This window comes from Diplodia corticola (assembly GCF_001883845.1).
Source record: "Diplodia corticola strain CBS 112549 chromosome Unknown scaffold122, whole genome shotgun sequence".
In the NCBI taxonomy this organism is placed as follows: Eukaryota; Fungi; Ascomycota; class Dothideomycetes; order Botryosphaeriales; family Botryosphaeriaceae; genus Diplodia; species Diplodia corticola.
This window is the reverse complement of record NW_017971601.1, coordinates 1-26972: the sequence shown is the minus strand read 5'-3', so window position 1 is coordinate 26972 and position 26972 is coordinate 1. Positions and strand designations below refer to the sequence as shown.

The window sequence follows — 26972 nt, the reverse complement described above, 5'->3', positions numbered from 1 at the left end:
AACAAGAAAGGGTAAACAGACGAAAGAGAAGAAGCCGAGGCCAGGCAGTGTCAAGACTACTTTAGAGAGAGAGAGAGAGACTGATGGTGGGTATCGAGTTATCCAAACGCGGGTGATCTTCCATACCCTGAACCGCGCTCCGTTACCCGATTATACGGAGCACAGCGTGCAAAGCGCAAAAGTAAATAGAGATATCTCAAAAAGAGGAGTCGTTAAACATCTTCCGTGAACCGTGAACCACGTGAGCCGTCGTGCGACGGGTGGCTTCGCCCCAGTGTGCCACGGCTTGAAGGCCTGACGGGCGAATCTGGGCTTAGACTTTCAGTGGGTCCCCACAGCATCGAGGTATGCTGTCCCATAGGACCCTGGTGCACTATTGGCGTGCGCGCTGGGCTGGGCCGTAGTGTCTCGACCGTGTTTTTACCGGTGCCAGGGCGCCGCGACTCAGAGCCCTCGGCGACAGCACCTAGTCCAGCTCCAGAAAGGGCTGCGGCTGCAGCTGGAGACATTGGTGGCGTGTGACTTCCGTGGCCACCATAAAAGCCTTGGCTGTCGCGATAGAACGATCCGGAGTACGTGTCGTTAGTCGCATTGTCGTCGTCGAACGGATCCTCTGAGCTCATGCCCGGACTGAAAGCGGATGGCAGTTTCCGGCCAGATATACGCTGAAATCCTCGCTCTTGCGGTGGCTCCGGAGGCCCATACTCTTTGTTCCCGGAAAATCGCCCAAGCAATCCAGCCACGGGGAACGCACTGCTGCGTTGTGACATTGCCGCCCCAGCTCCACTAGCTCCACTAGCTCCACCGGGTGACGATGGATCAGCAAAGGGATCTTCAGCACCAGCGCCAGCTCCAGGACCCGCAGTCAATTGTTGGGGTTGGCCACTCTTTTGCTTTTGTTTGTACCACCTGAGGAGGATCAATGCTATAATAAGCAAGACAGCCAACCCAGCGAGACCGCCAACAATGCCCCCCACAAGCTTGGCAGTGGGAGCGCCACTCCCGCCATTGTCGTTGTCCGATGAGCTGTTTGCGCTAGCGGTAGCTGCGCTTCCGCTATCCGTGGGTGAGGAGCCACCGCCAAACAAGACCGTCGATCCCGAGGACGAAGGCTGCGAAGACGATGTGGAAGACGATCCAGATGATGACGCCGATGAGGATGCCGATAGCTCCGAAGACGGGAAAAAAGTACTCGCTGAAGAGCTCGCAGAGAGTATCTCCGAGGTGCTCGACAAATTAGTAGTGGTAGATTCTGTGTTACTTGGCGAGGATGTAGCAGATTCCGCGGCGCTCGGGGAGGATGTGGCAGTGGCAACCGATGAAGTTGCGGTCGAGGGCGATGAAGTCTCTTCAGTGGTCGAGGAACTTGCTTCATCAGTCGGCGAAGAAGACGATTCGTTGGTTGGCGAGGAAGTTGCACTGCCGGTTGGCGAGGGAGACGCGCTATCGGTTGGAGATGAAGTCACATCGCTGGTTGTCGACGAAGATGCGGCTCCGAGTGGTGAAGAGGTTGCACCGCCGGTTGGTGACGAAGAAGCTTCGCTGGTCGTTGACGAGGTCGGCTCACTGGTCGGGGACGATGTGGTCGGGGATGATGTGGTCGGGGACGAAGTCGCACCGGATGGGGAAGAGCTTGCAGATTCGGTCGAGCTTCCGGTTCCTACAGTAGCAGCACCAACAGAGACATCGCTAGTAGGCGAAGACGTCGGCGCAGATGGGCTTGCTGAGGTTGCTAGACAAGAAATCAATAAAAAAAAACGAAAAAGGACACGGAATTGGATAATATGACGTACAACTTGAGCCCATTCCAAAGGGCGCAGGCGTGGCTCCGGGGGTCGTGGTGCTAGCCGCTGCTGAGGGGGAAGAGGTCGGCGTGTGCGGTGTTACTACGGTCGACGACGGTGTGTTTATTGCGGTCTGCGTTGAAGATTCCGAATTCGATGATGACGAAGTAATAAGAGGTGTCGACTGCGAATTAAACGGGTACGGAGGTACGGAAGGAACAGTAAGGTCGCTCGGAAAGGCAGGCACGCTTGGGACCTGAGGAAAGCTTGCCGTGGTGGTCAATTGTTCTGAAATTGACAACGAAGTAGACGTTGACGAGGAGATAGTCGTGGACGAAGTGGGCGTTGAAATGGGCTGTCCGGCAGAACTCCCTGCTGCTCTCGAGCTCATGGTTTTCACGCCGACAGTGTTCCCGTTCTGATCAATTTGCCTCACAACGGTGACAACGGAAACGTCGTCAGCCTCCTCAGGGTCAATCTCCTGCCGGTGGATAAGCCTGTGTCGCAAGCCCAGCTTCCTATGATCTCCCCGTTTTTCGCGCAGCAACAAAGGTTCGTCGATGTGCGGCACGGGCGTCGGCGTCGGAGAGTTCTCCACCACTGTCTCCTTCATGATTTGCATGCGCCCAAAGCCATTTCCAACTCTGTCGGCTGGGTGAATCCGACCTTGGCCGCGGTCGGTCCTCCGCCGCTTCGCCGGACTCTCCATGGCGGCGGCGGGGACGGATTAGAACGAGTAGGAATTGCGAAGAGCCGTGGCCGCGCAATGTTGGCGATTCTGGGGGCCCGCGGGCGCTATCCTGGCGGCCGCGGGAGATTGGTGGGTTGGCGGCGGTCGCGGGCGGTCGCGAGCGGTAGCGAGAGTCCGTGGTGATTTGGTGAAAGAGGCAAAAGAGCGGACGTCGTCTTCCAGTCGATGGAGAATGGGTCTATGTACGCGGGCTGGGGGAGAGGGAAACGAATGGACGCCAGTCGGTGCGGGACTGGCAGCGCTCTGCTCCTGCTTGGGGTCAACTCGATCGCCCTGAACTGTGCAGCAGGATCGGTGGAGGATCGGCGCGACGCACCTTTAGATTACCTCAACGCTGCTGCATTTGCCTTTATGTACGGGATGGGTGTTATGGGAGGGCGGAGGGTCGCGCAGACGCCGTGGTGTTTGATTGCGGCGGCCGTTCCACGCTGTGCGACGGAGAAAAGTGGACTGAGGTGGCTCGAGGGTGCCGTGTCTGAGTCTTGAAGGGCGGGAGCGTCTCAGACGTGCTTCGTCGTGGGGCCTCGCGCACTGTGGTGCGGTGCACGGGGGGGTGGGCTTGTCGACGTCGCGGGCGGGCCTCGCGCGAAAGAGGCGGAGCGAGCGAAGGAGAGTGGTGGTGGGCGTTGCAGCAGCGGCGCGGATGTGGAGGATGGGAGAGCTTGGTGCGGGTACGCTGCTTGGCCCGGCGCCGCTAGTGCAGACTCGGCGGCGCAATATAAGGATCCCTGTCCCAATTCATTACCCGCCAATTGCTGCTATGAATAGCCGTGCATGCGCGGGTGCCGGTGGTGCTAGACTCGCAGCGCACGCGATCGGGCAGGTAGCAGCCTGTGTGTGCGCGCCGCGGCGTGCGACCGGGCAGCCAGGCAAACACGGCGTGCGGCGTGCGGCCTGCCGTGCAAGCGGGCACGGCAGCGGCCGCCAGCGAGGCTCTGTCGTAGCCTGTCGTAGCCTGTCGTAGCCTCTCGTAGCCTCTCGCGCCCTCGTCGACGGGGTGGACGGGGGCCGGCCGCGTGAACGAAATTGCTGCAGCGCTTAGTGGTATGCAAACGGTATGATTGCCCATACGGGCACCCCAGCGCGCAGGGCCGCCCATCCTCGCCGAACAGGCCCAGGTCCAGGTCCCAGGCATCGCGAGAGGCGCCGCTTCAGGATCAACGCGAGAAGCCAGCGTCGGATCTGCGCCCGTGGAGAGTGCACCCAGGCCGTCCACGTCGCGCGGCCTGCAGGCACAGCGCACGCAGCCTGCTGCCGCCCCGGCCCTTTGCGCCCAAGACCAGCCCCGAATAGGCGTCGGCGCCCGTGTGCGTCTGCGAAGAGCATGGGTGTTTGCGCGCTGCGTGACCCGGCAGAGCCCAGGGTGGTCAAACGGCGGCCGCGCCTCCTGGCGATGAGTGGCCGGCGGGTGTCGTGGTGCTGCAGGCGCGTGAAACACGGCTGCTGCGCTCGCTCGATCCACGCTCCAACCAGCGCGGCCCGTCTCTTCGCCCGCTGCGTCATGGCGCGCTGCCCTGCATGCGCCGACATGCGCCGACGGCTTTCGAGAAGAATCGTGCGCCCTCCCCCGCAACACCGCCGCTCAGCCTCCCCACAGCCATCTCGCTGCCGTGTGAAGTCCACGGCGACGCCGAGCAGATCCTGACCCCGATTGCCGCCGCCGCCTGCGTTTGTTCATGCCGCCCGCAGAGATTCGCATGCCGAGAATAGCAGCACGTCCCGCCGCGCCGGTAGTCCGCAAGGAGACGGCGTGAGATCGATCGCTGCCGTCATCGCGCCGTCACATTCCTCGCCGCGAACGCGATCGTCTGGGGAGCCACGGAGCCATGATGCAGAAGCCTCCCCCGCCGCCCCCGCCCCGCGTCCACGCCGACACCGCCAACCTCTCACCCCATCGCGAGGCGCCCCCGCCGTATGCGGAAGCCGACGGTCACGCCTCGGGCATGCATCCGTTGCACACGCTGGCGACGGGCGACCCGCGCTCGTCGTCGACCCAGTCGCTCGTGCCCGCTGCTGGCCAATTCCGGGATGGCCGCCGCAAGTTGCTGCTCGTCTATATCCATGGCTTCATGGGCGACGAGACCAGCTTCCAGAGCTTCCCCGCACACGTCCATAACTTGGTCACTGTGACGTTGAGAGAATCGCATGTGGTCCATACCAAGATCTACCCCAAGTATCGCGCCAGGAATACCATAGAGTACGCAACAGAGCAGTTCAGCAGATGGTCGGTAGCTCCACGCGAGGCGCTAGCTTTGGTGCGCCAGACGACTGATTGCACCCCAGGCTCACCCCTCACGCCGACCCCGATACGGACATCATCCTGCTTGGGCACTCGATGGGCGGCCTTGTGTCCGCCGAGGTGGTGTTGCTACCGCCTCACGGCCCAGCCGCCTTCATGGGCCAAGCTTTCCGGCACCGCATCCTTGGTATCATAAACTTTGATGTGCCTTTTCTGGGGATGCATCCTGGCATCATCTCAGCCGGTTTGAGCAGCATCTTCCGTCCTGCCGAAGACAAGTCTCCGGAGCATAACTCGCAACCCACGGGGCAAGCCACGCAGTCCTACCATAACCACCCTTCTGCACACAGTAGCGTGAGCACCCTCGATCTAGGCCCACCCCTGCGGAACGAAACCCTCTTCAATGCTAACCCCAATGATCCGAACTACAATCCCCGGTTTGACAACGATGTCATCCTCCCGGTGCGGAAAGGCTGGGAGAACGCCTTGCATTTCATCACAAAACACTCAGATGGTCTCGTGCAAGCAGGAAGGCAATACGTCAAATCCCATCTCGAGTTCGGTGGTACCATGGCAGACTACCCTGGCTTGAACAAAAGATACAAGCGTGTTCGTGCTCTGGAAGAGGAGGATGAGGCGAAGCGGAGAGTAGCTGTTGCGTCCGTGGGACACAATCCTCCCGAGGTCCCACGTGTGCGTTTCGTAAACTTCTATACTGCTAGCACCGGTCGTCCCAAGAAGCCAAAAACACCCCAAGCTGGCGTTGAGTCCACCGACTTCGGGATGTCCGATCTTAGCCTCGCTTCGTCGGGCCAAGATCAGCGGCGGAGCCCCAGTCATTCCCAGTCTGTAAGCCCACGGATCTCAGTTGAAGAGCCCGAAGACGATGCCCAATTATCGCCAAAGGATGAAGTGCTCCGGGAACTCTCACCGGCCCCTCTCAGTGACCACGACTTGACTCCGACTCATTCTCTCGGTCAACAATCCTCATTTGCCGCAAGCTTGTCTCACTTAGACTTGGAAATACCAGAACCCCCAATCGAACCTCCACTTCCAGACCTAGAAGCTTGCCCAGGAGCAGAATCTCGCAAGACCGCTACCAAGGAATATGAGCAGGCCCTCAAAGACTACAAGCGTGCTGTGAAGGACCGCAATGCCTTGATTAAGCAAAAAGCGAAGGCTGAAGAAAAGCTAGCAAAGGAATCCAGGAAGGAGGAGAAAAAAGCCCAGAAAGCCAGGAAGGAGGAGGAGGAGAAAGTGCAGAAAGCAAAGAAGGAGGAGGAGAAATCCCAGAAGGCCAAATCCAAAGAAGAAAAGGAGCAAGCCAAACAGGAACAACCGGAGAGCCAAAAGTCAGGCGAAGAGCTCCGGCTCGAAAAGGAGAGGCTGCGCGTAGAAGCCGAAAGCCAGCGTATGGCGGAGGCGGAGCGTGAGCGCATGCGGGTACAACGAAGAATGCTTGGTTTACCGCCTGAGGACGAAAACTCAGAGGCTGTCCAGCAAGAGCAAGAAGAGGTTGTGCATCAGGAGCAACAAGAAGCGGCCGTTCAGCAGGAGGAACAAAGGGAAGTTATTCAGCAGGACGAGCCAGTGAAGATTGTCTATGAGGAGCAGCAAGTAGAACCGTCTGGACATGGAAGATCAACTTCTTTGACGCCTTCGCTGTCGCACCCGGAGAGCTCATCGCCCTCGGCTTCCCTCTCAACTCCTCGCACACAGTCGTCGCAGACTACCTCGCGGTCAGCCCCGCCTGCTTCAGGAAAGAAGAGGGACCGCAAGTTCTGTGTCACGCCCTCAAAAGACCCGCGCACCGGACAGCGTGATCCAGCCTGGATCCGTGTCTTTATGGATGGCTATGACGAAGTAAGCGCTCATTGTGGTCTGTTCTTCATGGGCGAGACGTACGAACGTCTTGTCGGCGAGGTGGCTGAAAAGATCGAACACTGGGTCTTAGATGATCTGAGCGAGCGAGCGGTAAGGGAATTAGAGAGCCAGATCATCTGAGTTATGAACACCGTGCTGTCGAGGTATGTGAGACTGCAATATACCCTGATAAGATTGTTGTTACTCGCATGGGTAGGCGTTGGGACACAGACACTTGACGGAGTCTCCTTACGAACATCCAACTATCTCATGCTCAATGAATGGACGCACTCGTTTTGAATTTAAACCCCCCTGCGAGGCTTCAGATTTAGCCGTAAGAGACGATAATTTCCATGCGGAACTTCACATCTCGTTTTTGAAGATGGCAGAAATCGATCAGACAAGATAAGCCTATTGGCGCCATTCTCCACTTCCTTCGCACCGACAATAGTGCACAGCCCGCCCACCCAGTCTTTATTCGTAGACTTCAGTCATGCAGATCTCCCGAATTCGTCAATCGTGGCAGAGATCGTCCCCGCATTACGCATGCGGAGACAGCATGGCGATCTACAGGCGCTGAGCCAAGACAACGCCATAATAGAGCTGGGCGATGAAGGTTGCCAGGTTCGTCAGCGACGAGATTCCATGCAGCGTGGCGAACTTCTTGTTCAGGCGCTGCATTTCGGGCGAGTGGGGACCCGCGTCATAGGACTTCTTGCCATCGCGTGTCTCTGTTGGTCCGCGTGGCTTTTCGTTAGAAAGAACCTTTCCAAAGTGGAGAAAGAGAGTGGGAAAGTGGGAAAAATGCCAAGAAAGAAGGCATAGTGCAGCACGCGCGTGGAAAGCCGCAAGCGCCAACCACACTTCGAAGTCCCGGCCGTTTAACCTCAAACGCCTCCAGATAAGGCATTTCCCCTCACCATGCCGCACAGCCAACCAGCTCACCCACACACTCTCTCTTTCTGTCTCTCCCTCTGTCTCTCCCTCTGTCTCTCCCAGCCAACCATCCACCCCCCCTCTTCAAGACATGCATGATCAAGGAAATACAGGAAACGAAAAGCAAGCAATATAGAAAAGAAAAGAAGAAAAAAAAGTTGGAACCAGCGCAACTCACCCTGGTGCTTCCTCTCGCGCATGCAGGCGGTGGTCGCGGGGCCGACGTAGACCAAGTTGACGAGGCCGCTGACGAACATGGCCGCGACGGCGACGAGCGCGCCGCGGTTGACGTCGGCGAGCAGGCCGGCGGCGGCGCCGTCGAGGGCGCCGTCGAGGGCGCCGTAGCCGACGCTGGCGGCGCGCGAGGGGAAGGTCAGCGCCATGGCGACGGGCAGCGCCGTCTGCATGGCGAAGTAGACGGGGAACGTCTTGGACTGCAGCTGCGCGAACTGCGGCCGCGGCAGCGCGCGGAACGCAATCACCCCGCCGATGAAGGATTGGAAGAGCGTGCTGCCCAGGAGCGTGCCGTAGCTGTTGGGTGGTGTTGGTGGCGCGGGCGGCCGTCGTGGTTAGCGCGGATCATGGAGGGTGGTTGCAGGCGGTGGTGTTGGGTTGGGTCGGACGAGAAGTGGGGTGGCTGCATGCGACGTGGAGTTCTGCAACAGCTTTCGAGGCTGGAAATGTCGGGCTGCGAGGGCCACCTGGCTGGTGGGAGAAGAGTGGGGGGAGCTTTGCCGCTGTGGACTACGTACCTGAGCAGGTGATAGGGCGCACCTGTTTTGAGGGTGCCGGCGAGGGATGGCATCGTGCGGATTGTAGGCGGAACTGAAGGGCTATCTGGAGCGGACAAGAGGCGAACAGAGAGGTATAGAGGAGTATGCCGGAGGAGAGGTAGGTGGAGTGATGATGTACACGATCCCGCGCGAGTCAGAACGGCGCGGGGTGCCCACGTGATCGCGCGCTGCCTGACTCGACGCGTCACCCGTTTGCCTGCTGCCGTCACGTCTGTCGCCGTTGTTGCCTTGGACCTGTCATGACCGTCCCTCGCGCGCCATGCGCGACTCCCATCAAAACTCTCCATTGACGCTTTCCTGAGCATTCTCTGCACACTCGCAACCATGGCGGAGAAGGAGGCCACCGTCTACGTCGTCGACGTGGGAAAATCCATGGGCGAGAAGCATGGCGGCCGCAGCGAGACAGACCTTGATTGGTGCATGAAGTATGTCTGGGACAAAATCACAACCACGGTGAGTCGCTGACACAGTACTCTGGCTCTGGGACAGAGTTTTTCTGACAGAACAGTAGATGTCCACGGGCCGGAAGACTCTCTTTCAGAGCGTCGTTGCTCTCCGCTCAGATGGTAAGTCGTGGCCGGCTGGCATGTGCCAGGACAGGCCTTTCGTGCCCGCTGACTCTCAGTAGAAACTAGGAACCCGCTGGAGTCGGAAGAGGGATACGAAAATGTCTCGGTCCTTCAGCATCTCGCCCCGTATTGTTCCCATCCTCGCTGCCACAACTGCCCGCAAGCTCACCCGAGACAGGATGTACATGACCGAGCTCAAGGAATTGCGCGACAAAATCCACCCCAGCAAGACCCACGACGGCGACGGTGAGTACGACACCAGAACCCACTAGGCAACTTCATCTCACGCGTCTCAGCGATATCTGCGCTTGTTGTCGCAATACAGCTAATTGCGGACCACTGCAAAAAGCTTAAGTACAAGCGGAGGATCATCCTGATCACAAACGCCCTTGGTTCCATCGATGCCGACGGTTTGGAAGAGATTGCGAGGAAGATCAAAAGTGAAAACATCGAACTGCTCATTCTGTATGTCCGGAACGGGCTTCATTTGATTCTCAGATCCTGACTTGTGCAGTGGGCCCGATTTCGACGACGCCGACTACGGTGTGAAGGAAGAGGACAAAAATCCTACCAAAGCCGACAACGAGAGCGTCCTCCGGCAGCTTGCTGAAGGTTGTGATGGCATCTTTGGCACAATGGCGCAAGCCATCGAAGAGCTTGAGACACCACGAGTGAAACACATCAAGCCCGTGCCGTCTTACAAAGGCCTCCTGACACTTGGCGACCCGGAGAAGTACGATACTGCCATGACAATTGACGTCGAACGTTATCCAAGGACTATGCAGCAGAGGCCACCAACAGCCAGCTCGTACATTTTCAGGGCTGATATGGCACCGGGTGATTCGCAAGCCCAGTCTTCCATGACTGTCACCGACGGCGATGATGAGGTTACGGCAGTCAGGCAGAACATGGCATACCATATCCTTGACCCTAGTCTACCAGGAGGCAAGCGAGAGGTCGACAGGGAAGACACTGCCAAAGGTTACCCATACGGCAGCACCGCCGTCCCTATCAGCGAATCGGAACGCAACGTGACGGATTTCGAGTCTTTCGCTGCTCTTGACATCATCGGTTTCATCCCCGGAGAGAAGGTCTGTTATTTCATCGTTCGTGCAGCTGGCGGGTGCTGACGCAGAGTGCCCAGCTTGACCGATACATGGAAATGTCGAGAGCGAACATCATCATTGCACAAAAGGCAAACGAAAAGGCAAGCATGGCACTGTCATCTTTCATCCACGCTCTATATGAGCTCGAGTCGTATGCTGTTGCCCGCTTCGTCCCAAAGGAAAACAAGGAGCCCCTCATTCTGCTCCTTGCCCCTGAGATCAAGCCAGACTACGAGTGCCTTATAGACACAGAGTTGCCTTTTGCTGAGGATATGCGGGGCTATCGCTTTCCCCCTCTGGATCGCATTGTCACCGTTTCCGGAAAGGAGATACACACCCACAAGAACCTGCCAAGTGAGAACCTCATGAAGGCCATGAGTGATTACATAGATAGTATGGATCTATCGAGCGCTGGACAAGATGAGGATGGGTGAGTATGCCCAAGGCAGATTACTTGCATAAGCTAATATCAAGCAGGAACCCTGCAGAGTATGCGCTGATCGAGGAAACCTTCTCGCCTGTGCTTCACCGTGTTCAGCAAGCGATCCGCTGGCGCGCTGTCCATCCCACAGATGAAATACCTCCTCCGGCTGAGATCCTGACGAAATACATGAAGCCTCCAGAGGACTTGCTGAAGCAAGCTCAGCCATTCCTCGAGGCCATGATCGCCGCGGGTGACGTAAAGCGCGGTAAGTGCCTCTATTCGAAAAATCCGTATGGTACACATTGCTTATATGAGTTCTCCTTCAGTACCTCCTAAACAGAAGGGCCGCAAGCGCACTCGCGAGTTCGAGAAGCCTCTCTCGGGTCTTGATGTCGAAGACCTTTTGGGTCGCGAGAAGCGCGTAAAGCTTTCGGCAGAAAACGCCATCCCAGAGTTCAAGCAGGCCCTCAATACCACCGACAGTGTCGAGGATATCAAGAACATCGCCAATCAGCTCTCCGCCATCATCCAGGACTACATCCGCCACAGCATGGGTGACAGCGGGTACCAGAGGGCCGTGGAGGCCATCCGCGTCATGAAGGAGGAGATGCTGGAGTTGGAGGAACCGTGCGTGTTCAACGACTTCATGAGGGTGTTGAAGAAGAAGATTTTCGCAGAAGAGCTTGGTGGCGATAGGAAGGAGATGTGGTACAAGATCAGGGTGACCAGGCTGGGACTGATCGATAAGAGAGCTACGGACTTGTCAGATGTCACGGAGGAGGAGGCGAAGAAGGTAAGCTCACGCTACTAATTCTGTGGGTTATACTGCGCTGACTTTCCTTTCAGTTCTTGTCCTCGACAAAATAGATGTGTCCACTATGAGCTCGTTTCTTCCGTAGCCAGATTCACATGATTAAGGGTTAGGAGCATGTTCCTGATGAAGTCGGAGCGAGAAATGTATTTGGGAAACTGGTCATTATGGTACTTGTATGTGGGCATTGAGAAAGTAGGCGAAAGGGTAAACAGTATAAGCCGCTAAGTAATGGGTGCAACTGTTAGAAATAAGCTGAGGGCACCTCAAATGCATGACATGATTCAAGCAGCAAGCAATCCAGATACATGCATGTTTCATTGAGCTTATCCCAAATTTGCTTTTTACTTCAGGTGTTCGCAACACGGCAGGCAGATCCACCCGTATATATGCATATGTACGTACATCCGCAAGCGGGCATCGGCACTTGGCCGTCATGAGTTTTGTGTCCGACTTGCGTGTTGACCTTCATGCGCATTGAAAAGTAACGTCGATGGAGGAAGATGTCAAGCCTTGGTCGTGAAGCATATCATTTACGCTTGACGGGTAACCCTTAAATTAAGGAAACTTGCAGATCATGCAAAGAAGCCGAAGGCTGTAGCCATGGTCCTTCGGCAGGAACGTTGTGTCGAGTCAAGAAAGCCGCGTGCGCCACATGCGGAGAAGCTTACAAGCGGATGATACCATGTCGCCGAACCGCGCCTCTTTCATCCAACCCTCAACCCCACGATGTATTTCACATACTCTGTCAGCCTCATCAGCGACATTACACCCTACGCATGTAGGCAGTAGCATATCAACACCGAGGCCCGAACATATGCTTTCGCCGCTCATGCTTTATCATCAATCACGTATTGATTCATGAAGCGTCTCTTTCAACATCCCCCCCTCTTTCCCCTCACAATCCCTGAAACCTCCGGCCCAACACCAACATGCAGCTCCAAAGACCCCGCCCCTCCGTAGTCGTTTCAGCCATCCGACAAGCCCCCCGCGAAAATCCCCAAGCAAAACGGTAAGCAATCTGATTCGTTGCCGCTCTCACGTACCTACCGATCCGTGGACCACAATTCGCTGTCTGCGCCACGCACTCGCGGACGCGTTTATGCATGTAAGCTGGAACACCATTGACGTCACCAGTATTTCGGACGTGAAAAAAAAAAAGGCAAGAGGACTCGCGCCATGCAGCGAGCCGCGGGAGCGGAGCGGGGGAGAGAAATGGTGGCTGTTGCCAAGACGAAAAGCCTTTTCCCATCCGTCCCGCGTCCTCTTCCTTCAGCGAGACGTGTGCCACTGATTCGGGATTTTTTTTAGCGAGGAGGCTGTTGGCAAAAAGCATTCGACACGGCAGGGCCGTTGATTTCGTGACTTGGTTTGTACTGGCGCGGGTGGGGGGGAAAGAAGAAAAAGTGTTGGTTCGCTTAGAAATGTGCAGTGGTCGGCCAATTATCGACTACATGGCTATAAGCAAGGTCCATGTTGGGTGGTGCCGAACGAGAGCGATCTTCGAGTAGGCAGACCAAAAGCACATCGTATTAGTGGTAGCGACAGAAGATGTTCGAGGTTTTCCAACCGCGTTCGCTTTCGGATGCTTCCTTTTGTGCATCGTTCGTGTACTCGCACGCCCTCACATACTTCTGGTAGCACATCAACGATCGACGCGTTACAACCGCCGCGACCAGTGCGATAGACACGACATATTACGAAGTTAGGTAGCCTTTTGCACCGACCGCCACGTTTCACCATTATCATGCGGGCAATGAAAGCTCGTTAAGATTTGCCTGGCTGTGGATTTGAGCCCTAAGTCCGCCTTGAAGCAAGGACACTTTCAATACGAGCGGGGAGAAAAAGAAAAGAGTACATGCAAATACATCATGCAGCAACCGTCACAAAAGAATTAACGTCATTCAATCCGAACGAAGCGAGCCAACATCATCTACCCACAGTGCGTAATGCAAATGATGATACCATGAGAGAAAAAAAGAGAAGTATTCCAACAAGAAGATGATAAGGCATCCTAACTCACTACCGGCACTGCAGCTGACTGTACTAGCCCAGGCCTCGCTTTTGGTAGATGAGCACATGTACGTACATAGAAAGGGTGTGACGCGAATCCTGTCAGACGGGAACGTGTCTGTTTTAAGCGCTGACGTGGATCGAGTCAAAGACCACGTTCATGTAATCCCCGGGACACCGGGACTGGCCGACTTCTGTTCCGCATATAGCACGCAACACTAACGCCCTGGTCGTTGTTGACTGTTGATCGTTGACTGACTATCGTCGGCTGGCCAACACTGGGGTATTTTTTTTTAAAAATCAAAAAGGGCGGTTGGAATTTCTTTCTACCAATTTGGTATCTCCCCTATCGTGTGACGGGCAAGGAAGAAAGCAAAGAATAAAACAGTAGTGATCATTATATCTTCATCCCACATGCCCATCTCAAAAAAACTGGCACCGCCGCGTGCATGAATCAAACAAGCCATATATTTACAAGTCTCCATCTCCTCTCGTCAAAGACTTAGTTATCCGTAGGGAACCTGCTGTAGTGCTTAAACACAGTCAGGCCTTCAATGACATCTTCCGCGTTCGCAGCGCTGAGGACACCATCGCCGGACGGGATGTTCAGGGAAGTGAGCGCAGAGCCCGAGTTGCCGAGCGCGCCGACCGTCTTTCCGTAGCGGAAGGCGTCGAGCAGGATCTGGCCAGGGCGACCGGCGGGGTACAGAGTCGAGGTCGAGTTGCTGCCAGACACGACGCCGGCCGCGCCGGGGCCGACGAGGACGGCATCGAAGTCGGTGGCATCGGCGGCAGAGTAGGTCTGGTCGATTCCCTCGGCGAGGTGCTCGGCGACGACGACCGTGTCGACATTCTGCTCCAACAGCGCGCTCTTCAGGTCCGACACGGACGAGTCGCTGGCACCGCTCACCGTGGCGAGGATGCCGACCTTCAATCCGTCGAGGCGGCTGAGGCGGTCCGAGTTGGGACGAACGTTGGCGGTAGTGTTGTCGTGATAGTAGGTCGGGTCGGCCTCGGGGGCCGTCATGCCGAGCGCAGTAGCGACGCGAACAGCGATGTCATGGCTGACGCGGTTCAGCTGGATGAGAACGTTCTCCTTGACCACGTCCGAGGTGAGCTTCGATGTCTCGAAGCGGATGGCGTTGATGAGGAACTGTTGCTCGACCTTCTTCAAGCTGTTGTAGAACAGGCGAGGCTGGGACCACACATCGTTGAACGTGGACGAGACCGCGCGAACAAAATTGCCAGACAGGTTGCGCTTAGGGGCGGTGAAGAAACCGCGGCCCTCCTCTTGAGTAGCCTGCTTGGGCTGTTGTGGGGACACGCAATCAGCCAATGTGACCAGTGAGATGAGAGATGATACAACTTACGGAGCCCTTGTTGAGCGTGTTGGGCGAGTAAGCAGCCGTGTTGAGCGGAATGTAGTGTTGGCCAGCGCCGTCACGGTTGTTGTTGTGCCATGGGACGCGCGGCTGGTTAATGGGAAGCTGCTCAAAGTTGGGACCGTTGTGGCGGTTCAACTGCGTGTCAAGGTACGAGAAGATGCGGCCTTGCAGAAGCGGGTCGTCGGTGAAATCAATACCACGAACGATGTGGCCGGGTTGGAACTGTAGCACTACTTTTAGTGCCTGTTGGCCAGGGTTGTTGTTTCGGGAAATAAGCTTACCATGACCTGCTCGGTCTCGGCAAAGTAGTTCCTGGGGTTGCGGTTGAGCGTCATCTTGCCGAGAGGCGTGACAGGGACGTATTCCTCAGGCACGATCTTAGTGGGGTCAAGAAGATCGAAGCCATAGCGGAGATCGTCGCCCTCTTCCATGATTTGCACACCAAGCTGCAGGCCAAGTCAGCGTCCACGCGTCGTCTCCTTGGCATGAGTAACACATCAACTACGTACCTCCCACTCGGGGTAGCGCCCGTTGGCAATGGATTCGAAAAGATCCTGACGATGGTAATCGGCGTTCTTTCCAGCAATAACCTGAGCCTCCTCCCAAGTAAGACTGGCCTTGCCCTGGAGGGACTTCCAGTGGAACTTGACGAGCTTGGAAGCGCCGTCGTCGGTGACGAAACGGAAGGTGTGCACACCGAAACCGTCCGTAAGGCGGAAGGACCTGACGATACCGTGCTGGGCCATGGCCCAGAAAAGGGTGTGGAGGGTGCTGGGCTGCTGGCTGAAGAAGTCCCAAGCGCTGTCATGAGCAGTTGCTGCTTGCGGGATCTCACTGTCGGGCGAAGGCTTGACGGCATGAATCAAATCCGGGAAGAGAATGGCATCCTGGATGAAGAAGACAGGGACGTTGTTGCCAACAATGTCTGTTCCGGCCATCAGTATTCTTTTCTTTTAGGGAAAAACATCGGGTGAGCTTACCAAAATTGCCTTCATCGGTGTAAAGCCTGACTGCGAAGCCGTGAACATCACGGGCGGTGTCGGCAGAGCCTCTGCTGCCGGCAACGGTGGAGAAGCGAAGAAAGACAGGAGTCTCCTTGCCCGCCTCGGCGAGGAAAGAAGCGCCAGTGATGTTGGACCAGTCGGCGTAAGAAGTGAAAACACCGTGGGCACCGGCGCCGCGAGCGTGGACAGCGCGTTCGGGAACACGCTCATGGTCGAAGTGCTGGATTTTCTGGCGGAAGATGAAGTCCTCAAGGAGGGTGGGACCGCGCTCGCCGGCGCTCAAGCTGTTCTGGTCCGAAAAAGGACCGCCAACGTCACTGGTCAGGTAGACATCAGTGTCGTTGATCTCGAATTGAGACATGAAGTCGTCGGTGCCTTGGGCCTCGGCGCGGCCGTGGAGGTTGGGGTGACCAGCGGGCACATCGCGAGCACCAAGCTCACCCGTCATGGCCGGGCAGCCAAAGGCGGAGGCAGAGCCCGCAAGGGCAGCGGCGAGTCCAAGGGTCGGCAGAAGCATGGTTGCGGAGGGTCGAGGTTGCACCAACTAAGCTCTGAAAGCAGGAGGCTCTGTCTACTTATATATGAAAATCCAGCAGGCTGGACCGGGAGCTTAGGGCAGCAGGCACTGGCAGAGCCATGAACCCGGTGTCTTGGCCTCGGAGGCCGGTCAATCTTAGGTCATTTGGGTAGATCCGGGCGCAGGCCTGTGGGTGAGGTGATTGAAAGTGGAGCGGCGGGGGGGCGACATTGAAGCGGCCACGCAGACACGCATGCGGTGGCACGGGCGGGCATTCCAGGGCCTGGCAAGATGGCAGAGCTGCTTGGACGGGACTGATGGCGCCAAGAGGGTCAAGGCAGCGGGCCCCCAGCGGGCCCCACGCGTGGCAGGCGGATCCATGCAGGGTATTTCCCGAGCACGCGTCGATTCTCGCGCTGCGCGTCCGCTGACGGTGAGGAGCTTGCAAATGCACGCACGCTGACTTGTTGGTGGCAACGCAGGCGAGACGACGAGTAATGCGGGCGCGGGGAACACCAGCGCCTGGCCCGCCGTGGCCTAAGCGGAGAGTGAGATTGATTAACGCGGCCAAGGGTGTAGAAACAAAACGAAACGGCCAGTGACGATGACGACAGACGGGGTTGCTGGCGCCAAGCGCACAGCCGGGCCGGACATGCAGACGGCCTCGGGAAGAGGCGCTGGTTGAGGCAAGCCGGAGCCTTGGCTGCGCGGGCGATGGAGTGATGGACAGGAGAGCGGGCAGTTGCTGCTTATGTCAAGAGCTGGAGCCAGACCGCGGGCTGAATAATGGCAGGCCAGCGACTGGGCGCGGTGGCAGGAGACGGGCGGCGCTGCGATGGGGGAAGTGGTGGCCAGGGCGCGGTGCGGCTCGGGTGCGGCGAATAGGAAAGGCGGGACATCGATGTGCGGATGTGGACGGCCGGGGGTCGTGCAGCTCTCGGGCGTTGGAAGCACAGAAGCACAGAAGCGTCGAGGAATCATGACGTTGGGGACGTTGGGTCGCGGGTGGAGGCCGGGGCGACTAGCGCCGCTTCGGGCGTGGTACAGGCTGGTACAGGCCTGGGTGGGCGGCCAAGGGAGCGGCCGACAGCCACGCGCTGCTTATGCAAACTCTCGGTCTCGAACTACTCCAGCTCCCTCACTCGCCCGCTCTGATCGTAATTTCACGCGAAACGCCAGCTGCACCGCGACGGTGGCCGCCGCGTCGGCACAGCGCCCTGAAACAGCTTAACAACGGACTGGCCATGTCGCTGCGCGGCTGCTTGGGGTGTGCCCGCTGGCGCATGAGGGAACGTTCCAAGGCATGTGGAGAGCCCAGCGCCCCGGGCCTGCGTACAGGGTTAACTCCGCGCCCATCATGTCCACCGGCCAGATGCACTGGTTCATCAGCTCGCCGTTGCTGTGCGTTGCGTCACGTAGCGGGCCCGCCTTGCCCAAGCCCAGCTTGCAGAGCAGTCCGAGACTGCTCCCCTTCTCCTTCGGGCAGCACGGCGGTGAGCTGCAGATGTCGTGCAGTGCCCTGCGCGTGTTCGTGTGCAACTCGACCAGCTCCCACGCCGTTTCGTTTCCAGAAGTCTTCTCCTTACCGCTGATTCGCGCATCTCTCGTCCTCCACGCGACCCCCCGGGCTGCACCACAGCTTACCGCCATGTCCCCTCACAGATCCGCCGTGGCCTCAGACACGCCGTGTACCCTTCTCATCAGCAAGCGCCGTATCTGCACTGCGAATGCCTGCCGTACCACGGTGACGGCTCGGCCAACGTGCACAAGGCATGCCGCAGCTCGTTCAAGGTATGCTCAGCAAGGTGAGACAACAGCCGACTGCTATTCCACCATGCTTACTCGCTATCCGAGACCGATGGGATGCACGTTCAAGAATAGCCCAATGCTCATCCAAAAGCCACCCCCGCTAGCATCAGCCTCCATATCGACGTGGACGCTGAATCTTAGCGAATGCCGGCAGTTGCAACCAGTGCTGGCGGCAGATTGGCTCGGCTGCGCCATGCCTTAAGGCCTCTTTGTCATGACGTCGAAACAAACAGTCGAAATGAAACACTTGCCCTTCGCTTCTCGAACGTTGATCCTCGACGTGCTGCTGGCACCCACCGAGCTCACTTGCCCCGCCGAGACGAGGATATAATGGAGATGAAGTCGTACTCCCTGAGTGTGGTGGAATCAGGGAACAAACATTACAGACAGACGGGCAGGCATACCGAGCGTCTGGGGAACCGCCAGCCACAGCTTGGCTGCGCTGCTATTCTGGCACGGCAGTTCGTACGGAGTACTGCGGGCGGGCAAACACCATGGCATGTTTTAGGCGGCGTGTCAACCGCCAACGACCCTTCATACGATTTAGACTTACTCTGCACTCCAGATAAGTCATGGTCCTTGCTGGTCTGACTCGTGGTCGTCTCAGGCCAGAGCGCGGCGCCCGGGAATCCGGTGCAGGTGCAGCCCAGCCGACCAGGCCAATAGCACCTGCCGTATTTTTCAGGAACAGGCAGGTACCATCGCCAACGACGGGGCGCACCCCCGCACGCCTGCCTGGGCGCCATCTCCCGACATACGGCAGGTCGACGGCGGCGACGAGTCTTGCATGTGTATCGTCGCCCCCGCCGCTCCCAACCGTGCGCTGACTCGGCATCGGGCCGTAGCCGAGGCTTTTGCGCTGCACGCAATGGAGGCTGCCCTGTTCCCCAAACGGCAGGAAGGTCAGGCCCTCCGCAAAACGGCCCGAAGGAGACCGGGGAAGCTATGTACACACTCTCACAGTACACCCCAAGGCCACCCCAAGCATGGAAAGGGTGAACAAGTGAACAGAGTGACTGCTTGGCAGCGGTAAGACAGTCGACCTTATAGGCGAGACACAGACGTCCACTAGCGTCGCCGGGCCAATCGGCGCTCGCTGTGTCGCGTTGCCGCCATCACTATCACATCCCCCAGACCCCCCGCTCGTCTGTCTCTCCCTTTTGGCTGCCCGCGCACCTGTATCCACTTTTGCGTTGTTTTCAATGACGCCAAGTCGAACTGCCTTGTATACCAAGACACACATTTATAGAACGCCTTAGCATCATCTGCGAACCGCTTGCGCTTACCTCTTTTTCCCCTATCCACTGCCCAGACGCGTGACACTTGCATCCACCCCAGCATCCATCATCTGGACCCTTATTCGCACCTCCACCACGTTCAATAATCCACACGTGACTCCTTTCGGCAATCTTACCCCTTCCAATCCTGGCCTGGTTACACAAACGGCGCTTTTTATCCGACATGTCTCCTTCCGACACCTTGTTTCCACCACCTCCTTTGACCGATCAGCGTCTCGGAGTCCACATTCGGGAGGACCGAGATTCTCACTGCCGCTTTTCCGCCCTCTTCTCCAGACAGCAAATGGAGCATACCGCATTTTTGTTCCACCCGGGGCTGCGGCCCGCCGCTGGAAACAAAAAAAAAGAAAAGGGATGATGGTGCATGATCGCCAAGAAAGAGCCCACGCACGCTTTTTCTTGTGAGTGTCGCCGTCATTTCCGATTATACCCACTAGAGTGGAACGGGAATGGCAAGGGTTTGTTTGCATGGCTGCTGTGTTGTTGAGAGAAACACCCCGACCGGCCTCGCAGGACGTCGTCGCGCATTTTTCGCCGGCACAGCTCGGTCGCCGCTCAACGCATTGCCGTGACAGGAACGGAGACATCGTCACTTTTGGGAGACGGAGTAACGTTCCACCCTTCCGAGTGTCTTGCATTTGTCGCCGTTTCGGCGTTTCGAGCGTATCTGTTTCGGAGTGATTCGCATCAGCATGGGTGAGTGATGCACAGCATCGTCAGTCAGTGATCAACAGAATCTTTTTTATTCGCTGATCTGGCTGCGCGCCACCCCATAGTAGTGGTTGCAAAGTTCCGTTGTCACAACAAGCCTTAGAGGGGCTCGGCCGTTGGCTCGTAGAGAAGGTCGGCCCCGCCAGAGAGAGTGGCCCCACATGCTGTCTTGCCGTTGCCTCGAGAAGCCGGTAGTGATGCACCCCTCCTGGCTCCGAGACTCCAAGAAGACCTCGAATGAACACAATTTAAGATGAAACATTCCGCCATCTCGCCGCCCTTCGAGTGACTACATGCGTCGATCATGCACTTTGCTGCCGCAGCGAAGGCCACGAGCCGCAAGGGCCTTGGCTTCGCGGCGCACTATAAAACATACAACATATGAAGTCCCAACCATCTCCCTCGACTCCCTCACACTCCAACGTGGGATACACACATGTAACAGAGAAGTTCGAGAACATTTTCGACTGTTTCTTGGTCGAGGGCGACCTTACTTGAACAACCCCCACACTGCCCATCATCACCGCGAGTAAGTTCGACCGTTACAACAGCAGTAGAATAACTCCAGCAGCAAGTATGTAATAACAGTTACGATGATGATGATGATGATGATCACCACCATTGACGTTAATTCCAACGCCCGCGGGGAACTGTTTGCTGGTGGTCGTCCGCAAGCAGTGTCGATGAACGGGAAGCACCAATCAACCCCAGCCATGTCAATGCTAAACGCCAGACCGGAGAGTATGATTGCCATTTTGTGATGCTTGGGGTAACGACACCCCAAGTTTGGACCACCTTCGTGCACTGCCGTAGAGGCCTTACGTTTGTGAGGAAATACGGCGAAGAAGTGCTGTGGAAACGTGGAACAGCACCTATAAATGTGTGAAGTATCCGCGCTCCCTCACATGAGCGCATGAAAGAAAGCAATGGCATTCCATGTCTTCAGTTGGTCCTTGTGAATTCTCCTACCGAGCATGAACGAGTGTTGAAGGGTGCTGTCCAATGTAAACCATCCTGTAACTCAACCTTGACGACCACGAAACGTCAGACTTTTGCAACGTTCCAATGCGGTATATTCTTGAGAAAGCGTGCGAGATGAGTTTATTGATTCTCGGACCGAGGGACGATTGTGTGACATGCAATGGATTGCTCGTTGGCTCATATTGATGGAGATTTTCACGAAAATAGTGGAAATTGTGTGGAATACAGGGGACGAAGTGAAAAAAGCAGGGGAGAAGTAGAGACCCCATATTGAGATTCCTTCATTCATCGAATGACTGTTGTTGCTGCTGGGGTTGTGCTGATCTTTTCAAGTTCAGTTGGCGTCAGTCTTGATTCCGCAAATTTCAGCAAACTGCATGAAAACAGGCCCGAACAACATTGTGTTGTGAATTCTGAGAGATATGATGAATCCTACGATAGTTCTGCCCGATAGTTCACCATTCAAGTGATATTAATCATGAGTCAAATTTTACGACGTAAAAAGCCATTATCAAGCTGTTCAGTGGTGTATTAGCCGCAATCATTGTATGTACAGCGCATACAGCCTTCCTCACCGTAGATGGAAGATCCTTTGGATCAAGCCCACGAATGAGATACCATCCACCAATCCGGAATCGTTGATCACTCAAGGAACATAATAGCAAGCGCGTGGACACTTGCGGAATATTTCTACCTATAAGAGTCCGCTCTTGCACAATGCACCACTGCAGGCCCTCCGAGAGCAAAAGATGTACTGGAATGAACCCAATTAGGCGCTAACTCCGCTGCGGCTGGCTAATACATATATGTGATGTCCATGAGGCTACGCTTTCTTAAGGTTCAGGCCTTTGTGCTATCAGAGGGACGTCTGTGGGGATATATCTGACAAATTGCTATTGATAGATGCACCGGTAATAAAAACTCCAATCAGAGGTTGCAGCTTGAACCGCTTGCAAGCAAAGGGGGTCCTCGAGGTGATCGAACAAACAAGCGGCCCATCTTGCGCTTGAGCTTGTTTGATTGCTTGACAAGCGCTTGCAAGCGCGATCCTTAGCATATAAATGCTATACTTAGTAGTAGGAGGCCAGTGCTCGGCCCTCCTCCTTCCCCACCGAGTGTTCAAACGCCACGATGCTTGGCATGGTGTTGAGGCCCCTACCATCCCCCCTCTTCGGCGCCCCCCTTCGCGGCGCCCCCCTCCGGCGCCATTTACGATGCTTTGCTTAGCATAGTGTTAATATTCCTGCAGAAACCATAAAACTAAGGTAAGGCGTGTCTACGTCTACTCTCTACGTATAAAGATGACTTGATTATGCTTACCAAATGCTTGCAATCAAGCTAGGGATAACATCACCCGCTTGCAAGCCAAGCGCTTAAATTTAGTGATTCGTTCAAGCGGGATAAGATTGCCCGCTTGTAAGCGCGCTTGTTTGAATGTTTGCAAGCGTTTGCCGCTTGTTGCGACCCTTGGACTCCCATTCAAACTCACGCAAGAGACGGTACCCACCTTCGTTCAACCGTGTACAAGGATAGATTCTCCCGTGTCTCGACTGGGACGAAGAAGGGGCGGCAATGACCGTCAAACACCAAGTCATGCAGGATTCTACAAAATGGGAGCTCTGAACGATGCGTGCATGCGTGCTGGGAGAAGGCTATCGTTGATAGGGTTCACGCCGCAGAAGGTGATGAGAAGGCACAAAAACACGAAAATGGTGTCAACTGCGTCATGAATGTAGATGTTTGTACTTACTGACATTTTGAAGGAAGCGATAGAGTGCAGATGATCGGGGATCTCTTGTTTTGTGACTCCGCATAACAGGGCTCGCGATTGATCTGATTGACAAGCGCAATCGGGGTCCGGGGTTCCGACCGCAATTAAGGAGGTGTCTTCAGGTTGATCAATCAATCGGCCAAGGTTACGCTTGGACTGATTAATAGATTGACAAGCGCTTGTTAAGCATTCATACGTCATACGTGGTGGTGATGCACCGTATCGTAGTAATCCTTAGCATGGTATTAAGTATACGACTGGCGAGAATCTTGTAAGCTACCCTCGGTCCTATACTACTTGCGCTGGCGATGCTTGGCATAGTGTTAAGGCTTTTAATAGCGAGAGGCCCGTGCCACCTGCTAGAGCCTTATCCGCCACCACTACTGCCGGCGCTATTTACGTTAACGATGCTTGGCATGGTGTTTAGATCCTCGTTAGACCTTAAAACCAAGGTAAGGCGTGCCTGCGCCTATTTACTACCTAATATACGTAGCGCGCCCTTGATTTAATTACGTTTACCAAGCGCTTATAATTAATCGGGGGTATGAAGCCCGATTGCAAGCTTAAGCGCTTGAGATTGAAACCCCTATTAATCGGGCATCTATGGCCGCTTGCAATCCGATTGCTCAATAGATTGAAAATCCGCTTGCACTTGATGCGAGCCCTGCCCGCATATTTTCGATGGCATTGGAGTTGGAGCTTAGGGAGCTTGTAGACGGCGGCTTGGAGGGACAGCCACAATCGCGCATCAATCTCGCATACTCCCTAGATCTCAACATTTGTGGAGACTTCCTCCAAAACAATAGCTAGTCTCCCCTTCACGGAGGCTGCTGAGGGAAACCTGGGTGCAGAAGTCTCGCGCAGCTGCCCCAGGAAAAAACCAGGCAAGAAAACATGGGCGCCACGCTGGCGAGATCTGGATGGTCTGGGATCGAAGAGACTTTCTTCGGCTTAGTTTCTTTGATAATTCCACCTTCCCGGACGAATTCGTCCATGAAAGATGTTTGTACGTACGAAGGGGCTTCACCAAAACTCTACATGGACAAGCATTGTTGGTGTTCTCGACGATTACCGCGTCTTGCGGGACTCGTCAATGTTCAGAACGTGTTCACCACCAAAGAGTATCACATAGCGAGCGAGCGTACTCGTCGCTCCCAACCATATGGACGCGATGGGGCATTTTGATTGGTGATTTCACGCAGCGTAGGGCTCAGAAAGACGTGCACAAGATGGCACTGTAGAGCTGCTGGTATCAAGTTCAAGGTGTGTGGAAGGCGACGCCAGATGGATGTGCAGAGACAAGAAATTGAGAACACACGAAGCAAATACGGTTCGTGGTGGCACTAGACGGGAGTCAATTCCGGCCCCCTGTCGACATGGCGCACAAGGGGATAGACACCAGGCGGGCGGAGCGTCGGCGAATCTCGGCCGACTATATAGAAGGATTCAAAGGGGAATGGCGCGGGTGCACGGCGACAGGGCGCAGGGCAGCCCAGGCCCCCAATGGCGCGCGAGACAGGCGGGCGCGGCGCAGCGGCGGTAGCAGCGGGCGGGTGTCGGGGGGCGGTGGGCTGTGGGATTGGATCTCAGGGCGGAGACATAAGAGCGGGAGCGAGCGTCGGGGGACCGTGTCGGGATGTGGTGATGTCGAGGGAGGAGTTGCGGGAGTTGCGGCTGCCGATCCTCCCGGCCGTTGTGGCGCGAGGCTGCAACGGGAATGGCGGCGCCAGAGGTAGCGCGTGGCCACGCGTCGCTGGCAACGTAACGCCCGCGTATTCGAAAAACCAAGCCCTGTCACGCCGCCGACGACTGCTGCCGTCCTCGCTCGTGCGCGCCTGTGCCTGACGGCGCCGGATCGCGCCTGATTATTGCGCCTGATTGCGCCCCCCGCGCCGCCCAAGACGGACAATTTGGAGAAGCGATCTTCTGACGTTCAATATTGAGGCTCAAGCAGCGTGCTGTGGCTTGGGTGCGTTGGCACGCGTAATTCAAAGCTTAGCCATTCAGCGCAGCCCGCTTGCGCAGGAACGGGCGGCATGTGGCCGAGCAGCAGACGCGTCGACGGCCGCCTTTGCCGGCTGCGGTAAGACGCGACGGGCACTGGCCGACAAGGTAAGGCTGAGCTGCTGCGCAATTCGCACTCCTCACGAGTAAGCTCCCCTCAGGCTCACAGCCCCAGCGCCCGTTGCCGGCTGCCCGCTGAGTATATAGAACATTCGCCGTCGCTCTCATCCAATGCCTCCTCCATCCACCAGAGTCTCACTCCGCAAACTCAATCCTCACCTTCTGCTCGCTTCCCGATCCAGTAACCAGTCGCTTCGCTCGCTTCGACTACCGACCTCCAATCTTTCAAAATGACCACCACCATTGCCTCCGCTGCCACCACGGCCTCTGAGATCACCAGCAGCACTACCTCCGCTGCTGCCACCACCACTGCTGCCGCAACCACCACCGCTTCGTCCACTTCCTCTACGAGCGCCACATCCACATCAACCGGCAGCACTTCTACCTCCTCCTCTGCCTCTGGCTCCTCCAGCACCACTGCCTCGACACTCAGCACCGTCACCAGCTCCGCGTCCGGGACCTCCACCGGCACTTCGACCAGCGCTTCGTCCACGAGCACCGGTTCCGCCACTGCCACCATCACCCCGTGCGCCACCAACTGCACCGTCTTCACCTCCACCGACGGCTCCTCCATCTTCGGCGGCTCCTTCGCCCTCGCCTTCATCATCCTCATCTCCGCCAACGCCATCGCTTTGTTCATCATGCTAAAACGCGACGCCGCCAAGGACAGGAGGCGCCTGGCCGCTCTCTCCAAGGCTGAGACCGCTGCTTAGGCTCTACTTGTATATTTTCTGGATGCCATTTGGCAGAGGAGTTTTTAGGCGTTCAACGGACCATCCGGCGAGGCGTTTCAAGGGGACCCCCTAGTGTTATCCGGTCCATTCTCGGTGCGAGAACTCAAAAAGCGACTACTGAGGATGGAAGGCTAGTTACGGACGCGGCTGTAAAAGGGTACGGCTTGACATGTGATCGCGGCGAAGAGCCGCGTATGTATTCGATATCTTGTTTTCATTTTTCATTGCAGCTCAAACAATACCCACGGCCAAAATCTTAGAACTATTTTTTCAATCTCTCGTTCCTTACACTGATCCAACCTATGAGATACTAACGCCGACCATCTTGTTCACTGATGCATTAAACTTACCGTAGTTAGATCAACCTCTCCTTTTATTTTATTTTACTCTGGCCCATTTTCAAGCGTTCGCACGCCATATTCGACGCTATTTCGCCAATGACGCCACCCGCCCTACCACACCGCCACATTCTGACCACCGACGGCCGGCTTCTCTCACGGCAGAGGAGAAAAAGTCTTTTTGATGGGTTGCTATCATTAGGCTCATGCCGCGGCGATCACTGGAGTCTCCGCTTTTTCATGAATGCGAAACCGCACCCTGGCCGGAACCGAGCCCTGCATGTAGTTTCTGCAAGCGCCTGATAAGCTACTCAGCTGCACATGAATCATTTTTTGTTTACTTTCTGATATTTTTAAATTCGATCTTTGGGCCTTAAAATGCACAAATTCGTGGGCTATCCTTGAAATAGTGTCAAACATCTCAAGGCAAAAAAAAAAAAAAACGCCTTTCTGTGCTGTAGTGTCTTGACGCCTATTTTCCTATATACCATGTCCAGAGCCTATAGGAACTACAAACTCAAGATCTCCATATTGCGCAGCATCGAAACGAAATACTGCTGTGAAACCCTCAATCTTTTTAATCGTGATTCAATAACGAAAGTGTATGATAGCTCCACATCCCTCGAGAACACAGCCACGGAAGCTATTAGGAGCCAGCTCGTGCCGAAAGCAACAGAGTCATGACCAAGCAGTCCTCACTCACTTCCCCGACTCCCACCTCTCCCCGGTGACGCCAGCACCCACGCGCCCGTCGAAGATCCCCCCATCAACGACAACAACAACAGAGGCGAACCCACGCAGATACATACATCGGCACGTCGAGAACGTATAATGCACCCACCCCGACCCATGAAAGCGAGTCACGCTCAGACGACGCCACCACGCCCGCCAGCCAACTAACAAGCATGTCCGCCCGCACAAACAAACGAACGAACGGCCGCGATGCTATTGCGCGTGCACGCGCGCGGGACGAGGAGGTCCATGCAGCGGGGAGGGAGGGAAGGTGGGGG

The 26972-nt window shown here is 56.2% G+C and overlaps 7 protein-coding genes across 7 annotated transcripts; 4 read left to right on the top strand and 3 right to left on the bottom strand.

Annotated features, from left to right (window-relative positions):
* Window positions 1-212: 212 nt before the first annotated feature.
* On the bottom strand, window positions 213-770 carry BKCO1_1220007 (uncharacterized protein; the record flags this gene model as incomplete). Its single annotated transcript, XM_020270791.1, has 1 exon — window positions 213-770. The coding sequence occupies one exon, from the start codon at window positions 768-770 to the stop codon at window positions 213-215; it is 558 nt and encodes a 185-aa protein (XP_020124928.1).
* A 196-nt stretch (window positions 771-966) lies between these two features.
* Window positions 967-1788, top strand: BKCO1_1220006 (uncharacterized protein; the record flags this gene model as incomplete). The annotated part of the gene is made up of 1 exon (XM_020270790.1): window positions 967-1788. The coding sequence occupies one exon, from the start codon at window positions 967-969 to the stop codon at window positions 1786-1788; it is 822 nt and encodes a 273-aa protein (XP_020124927.1).
* A 2573-nt stretch (window positions 1789-4361) lies between these two features.
* BKCO1_1220005 (pgap1-like protein) lies at window positions 4362-6778 on the top strand (the record flags this gene model as incomplete). The annotated part of the gene is made up of 2 exons (XM_020270789.1): window positions 4362-4759; window positions 4819-6778. The coding sequence occupies 2 exons, from the start codon at window positions 4362-4364 to the stop codon at window positions 6776-6778; spliced, it is 2358 nt and encodes a 785-aa protein (XP_020124930.1).
* Window positions 6779-7204: 426 nt separating this feature from the next.
* BKCO1_1220004 (uncharacterized protein) lies at window positions 7205-8378 on the bottom strand (the record flags this gene model as incomplete). The annotated part of the gene is made up of 3 exons (XM_020270788.1): window positions 7205-7368; window positions 7752-8104; window positions 8326-8378. The coding sequence occupies 3 exons, from the start codon at window positions 8376-8378 to the stop codon at window positions 7205-7207; spliced, it is 570 nt and encodes a 189-aa protein (XP_020124929.1).
* A 313-nt stretch (window positions 8379-8691) lies between these two features.
* Window positions 8692-11333, top strand: BKCO1_1220003 (catalase; the record flags this gene model as incomplete). The annotated part of the gene is made up of 10 exons (XM_020270787.1): window positions 8692-8820; window positions 8879-8933; window positions 8996-9062; window positions 9115-9182; window positions 9233-9401; window positions 9451-10027; window positions 10081-10472; window positions 10520-10731; window positions 10793-11259; window positions 11313-11333. The coding sequence occupies 10 exons, from the start codon at window positions 8692-8694 to the stop codon at window positions 11331-11333; spliced, it is 2157 nt and encodes a 718-aa protein (XP_020124925.1).
* Window positions 11334-13792: 2459 nt separating this feature from the next.
* BKCO1_1220002 (uncharacterized protein) lies at window positions 13793-16196 on the bottom strand (the record flags this gene model as incomplete). The annotated part of the gene is made up of 5 exons (XM_020270786.1): window positions 13793-14599; window positions 14661-14897; window positions 14957-15121; window positions 15185-15600; window positions 15656-16196. The coding sequence occupies 5 exons, from the start codon at window positions 16194-16196 to the stop codon at window positions 13793-13795; spliced, it is 2166 nt and encodes a 721-aa protein (XP_020124924.1).
* An 8924-nt stretch (window positions 16197-25120) lies between these two features.
* BKCO1_1220001 (uncharacterized protein) lies at window positions 25121-25603 on the top strand (the record flags this gene model as incomplete). The annotated part of the gene is made up of 1 exon (XM_020270785.1): window positions 25121-25603. One exon carries the CDS (start codon window positions 25121-25123, stop codon window positions 25601-25603), a length of 483 nt encoding a protein of 160 aa, XP_020124926.1.
* Between the last annotated feature and the right edge of the window lie 1369 nt (window positions 25604-26972).